Source organism: Apaloderma vittatum, unplaced genomic scaffold (genome assembly GCF_000703405.1).
Source record: "Apaloderma vittatum isolate BGI_N311 unplaced genomic scaffold, ASM70340v1 scaffold5902, whole genome shotgun sequence".
Classification (NCBI taxonomy): Eukaryota; Metazoa; Chordata; class Aves; order Trogoniformes; family Trogonidae; genus Apaloderma; species Apaloderma vittatum.
Genome location: NW_009705147.1, coordinates 1 through 4256, shown reverse-complemented (window position 1 = coordinate 4256; position 4256 = coordinate 1). Strand labels below are relative to the sequence as shown.

The 4256-nt window shown below is 57.2% G+C and overlaps 1 protein-coding gene across 1 annotated transcript; it reads right to left on the bottom strand.

Annotated features, from left to right (window-relative positions):
* Positions 1–307: 307 nt before the first annotated feature.
* RGMA (repulsive guidance molecule family member a) lies at positions 308–4250 on the bottom strand. Its single transcript, XM_009865278.1, has 2 exons — positions 3857–4250; positions 308–1137 (listed from the first exon to the last, which is right to left on the bottom strand). The coding sequence occupies exons 1-2, from the start codon at positions 4169–4171 to the stop codon at positions 436–438; spliced, it is 1017 nt and encodes a 338-aa protein (XP_009863580.1). The 5' UTR covers positions 4172–4250; the 3' UTR covers positions 308–435.
* Between the last annotated feature and the right edge of the window lie 6 nt (positions 4251–4256).

Below are 4256 nucleotides of genomic sequence, written 5' to 3'. Positions count from 1 at the left end.
CCCAGCCCCACTGTGCTGGCCAGGCTTGGCTCCATCTCGCTGCTCTGCACCCTCCTTGCCGGCTCTGCTCCGCAAAGACAAAGCCACGATCATGCACACCAATGTTGCAGTCGCCAAGTGCATTTTCAGGACCTGGGGGAGCACTACAAGGAGGTGGGAGCTCCTTGGCAGCAGGAGGAGGAGCAAAGGGGCGAGGTGATGAAGGTCCAGACAAGGTACAGTCCAGCAAAACTCCTGGCTGGTCCCGCTGGCAGCATGTTCCTCCCAGGCAAGAGCTGGCAAGGTGGAGGACCTGGTGCTGAAGAGAGGGGCTGAGGTTGAGGACAACCCACATGATTCTGATATCCAACGTCCCGTTGTCCAGCACTGCCACCTCATCCCTGGTTCTCTCCTGCTCCCCTTTCCCTGCTCTCCACGGTAGGAAGGAGCAAACCTCTACAACAAGTACAACCAGCACTGACTCAAACTCAGCAGTACCACCCAGAGGGCAGGGGAGGTTCCCGAGGGAGCCGTGTTGCCCGGGGCCAGGTCCCGTGTCCTTTCGTAGAGGTGCAGCTTGTCTTTGTTGGAGTGAAGCATCTTCACATCCTCAAAGGCGTAGTAAGCAGCCAGCATGAAGTTGACGTCCCCTGTGGTGAGGAGGTCAAAGACGCAGGACTGGAAGTAGAGGTCCTCCACGGGGAGCTTTTCCCTGCACTTGGCCGTGGCCGTTTCGTACGTGAAGGCCTCGGGGGGGGCCAGCAGGCTGGGCCCCTTCCTCCGAGCACGACCCTCTGTGGCCTGAGCCGAGCGGACGGTCTGGAAGTCAATCTGTTGGTTGAGCGGACAACCGCGGAGGCACAGGTAGAGGCCCTGACTGTCCCGGTCCTCCACAGCGTTGACCACCTCCTCTGGCATGCGCACGGCGAAGGTGAGGTACCGGCCCACCTGCCTCACCACGATGGTGGTCCCAATGTACTTTGCCTGGATCTCGATGTGTTGGCCTGACACCTTCTCAGTGATCTTCAGGCTGTTGGCTCCGTGCTTGTCCCCACCGTTTTTGGAGCCGTCGGCAAAGGCAGCGGGGAGCTCGTCCATCTCTGCCTGGTACACTTTCTGGTCCACGCACTCCTGGAAGCTCTTGAAGATGATGGTGAGCTGTGAGGAAGGAAAGAAAGGAACAGGGTTACAACCAGCAATGACCACCCGAGAGCATAGGGCCATCAGCAGGAGAGGCACGGGAGGTGGAGGAGCTCAGCCCAGCTGGGAGCATGGCCTTCAGCTCGTGGGCAGGTGCTTCATCCTAACAAGCTGCCCCAACTTTTAGGCACCCAGATATGGCCATCCTGCCTCAGCTCAGAGATGAGGACACTGTGGAGGGAGTCAAGACCCAGAGGCACGACTGAACCTACCACCTGGATCTGTGCTGTTATCTCCAAGCCCAACACAGAAGCTCCCTTGTAGCTGGAGCTGGGTGGAGTATCACTACGCACAGGCCTGTGGTGGCATGCCCACACCTGCAGCACTGTCTTACCTCCAGGGCTTGGCAGATGGCAGAGAGGGATGAGCCTAGACTCTCTTAGAGGCGGTGGAGCTTCATCTCTGGCTCCCATGGCATTTACATCCCAAGGGCTGGACCTCGTCCTTTCCCTGGCCGCTCACAGACCAAGAGTCCCTTCTGGGCCCCAGAACATGCTGTGCATCAACCACACAGACAAAGTGTTCAGCATGTCTGAGTGGGTAGGTCCTTCTAAGGGTGATATGGGCATAGACTGAGCCCAACACAGCTCCCCACCCTTGGCTGGGCTCAAATTTGGGTCCTTTGCTGGAGGAAGGACCTCAGCACCTGCTCTTCCTTTGTTGACTTTGCTTTGGGAGAGGAGGCTTGATGAGGAGGAGGAAGAGTAGAGCTTGCAGGGGAGGAATAGTAATTTACTCTTCTTCTCATGCAAACCACACCTCCTCTTTCACATCTTGCAGACCTGCCCTTCCTCTTGCACCTCCTGCAGGAGAGGTAAGGGGGACCTTCCACCATGTGGCCCTATGCAGGGGCAGACTGAGACCTGCCTAGAGTGGGAGATGGCTCCAGCAGCTACAGGGAAGATACACCCAAGGGAATGAAGGGAAAAACTGAGGCTCCCCAAGGACTGGGCTGAGCATGGTAGTGGCGTCCAGCAGCTCTGCTCCCAGTGGTGCTGGTGAGGAGCTGAGAACTGTCCAGAGCCCTGGCAACGTCTGTCCCTCCCACCCACTCCTCTGTTGAGTGCCCAGATGCTCCCAGCCCCCTGGCAGCCCTGCTACCCCCTCCTCAGCCCTGTCATGAGGCACCACCACGGCCTGGGTTTCAGGCTGCACCACCCCTCACATGGACCTTCTGCTCCCTCCTCTGGGTCAAGTCCTGCCTCTGGCTGGAGGAGGAAGGGTAGGGCCAGAGAACATCACGCCGAAACACAAAGAGCGCTGTGGACTGAGAGGCTCCCATCTTTTCCAACAGCACGTGGTGCTCTAGCAGTGACCCAGGAATGCTTCCCACAGCTCACGCTGCAGATCTTGTGACTTATCCCTCCTCACCACAAGCCCGTGAGGCAGATAACGAGCGAAAGGGCTCAACTAAAATGGTGATCCTGGGATCCAGCTTAGAAATTGCAGGCCCCTGGGGTCCTTAAAGACCACCCTCCTCAAGCCAGACTTTCCCTGCAAGCTTCAGCAGGTGTTGATGTCTTTTGGTAGGTAAGGAGTTGAGAACATCATTAAGGAGGTTTATTAGGGACAGGTCAAACCCAAAACGCCGGCTCAGGCTAAAAGGTCACATCCAGAGCTGAGAAGCTGTCCCTGTCGTACCTGTCCTTCTCTCCCCACGCACAGGGACAAGCTGAACTCCCAGACATGGCGGGACAGGACATCTTCCAAAAGCAAGAGGATGCCTCCTTCTGGGCCTCCCTTTTTTTGGCACAAAAAGCGGCCTGTTAGCTTTAGAGCTTGTGCCCCATGGAGCAACGTAACAGCTCATCCGCTCTGGGTCTCTCCTGAAGCTGAGGACATGCCACACAATTCCTGCTCTATCAGAACAGTACATTTTCACTTGGGTTTTCTCAGTGTTTGCCTTGTTCCTTCAGGATGTTTATTTAGACTGTCAAAGCACCTCCAGAACAGACTGTGCCCCACAAAACGCCTTGACTTGGCTGCAAACCGCAGAGACAATTATGAGCCTGGGCTGAGGGGAAGGCAGTGTGAGGAGCTCAGCTCCCTCTGGGCTTTTTCCTGCAACCTTGAGCCTCCCTGAAGGACAGTCCTGGATTCACTTGGACCTTGGGTATACCCCAAAAGATGCCACCTTCATTCCTGGTCTGGCTGTTCACAGAAACCTGGAGTCCTCCAGGTGGGAGCCCACTTAAGTTGCAATCCCGTACCTTGGCCATGATGGCCTTCTGAGCTGCAGTATCTCAGCCTGCTAACCCCTGGTGGGGCTAGATGTGCTCAGGAAGAAACCACAGGCCACTTAAGTGAGCATGGGGACAAAAGAGAGACAGGGAGCTGGTATCGAGGGACAAATTTTCTGTGAGGATAGTGAGGCATTGGAACAGGTTGCCCAGAGAAGCTGTGGCTGGTCCATCCCTGGAAGTCTGGGCAGGACTCTGAGCAACCTGGTCTAGTGGGAGGTGTCCCTGTCCATGGCAGGGGGGTTGGAACTAGATTATTAAGGTCCCCTCCAACCCAAACCATTCTATGGTGCAATAAATGCTCAAATTCAGAGGAGCTCCCACCCAGTCTTGCCCTCCCCAAGGAGGTGGAGAAGCGAGACAGTGGGAAGAAAGGCTGTTTGGAAGCACCTCTGCCCTTGCCCACCTCTGCTCAGAGGGACGTGCCCGAGGCTCACCTTGCTGGTGGCAGTGGCGGCAGAGCCCGGCAGCACCGGTGTGTTGGTGACCTGGACATTCAGGTAGTTATTGTCTATGAGCGGCCAAGCCCCTTGCACCTTGCAGGTTTGGAAAGTGTCTGTGAAAGTCCTGAGGTGGGGGTCCCCGAAGAGCCCGCAATGGGTATAGTTGGGGGCGGCCGAGTTTTTGTGAAAGCTCTTCTCGTAGTGGCAGATTTCGGGGCTGTCGGAGCGCTCCTGGCTGTCCCCGGGGGGCAATGTCCGGAGGCGGGGCTGGGATGTGGGGCCATCCTTGGAGCAGTTGTGTTGCACCATGAGATCGTCTATGCCATGCACGGCGGAGTGGTAGGCCAGGTCGCCTCGGCAGGTGCGGGCGGTGCGGCGGGTGCAGTGCGCGTAG

Coding starts and splice junctions, on each gene's coding strand:
- RGMA (XM_009865278.1), bottom strand. CDS start 4,171: ATGGTGCAACACAACTGCTCCAAGGATGGCCCCACATCCCAGCCCCGC. Junction 1,138..3,856: donor CCGCCACTGCCACCAGCAAG/GTGAGCCTCGGG, acceptor CCTTCCTCACAG/CTCACCATCATCTTCAAGAG.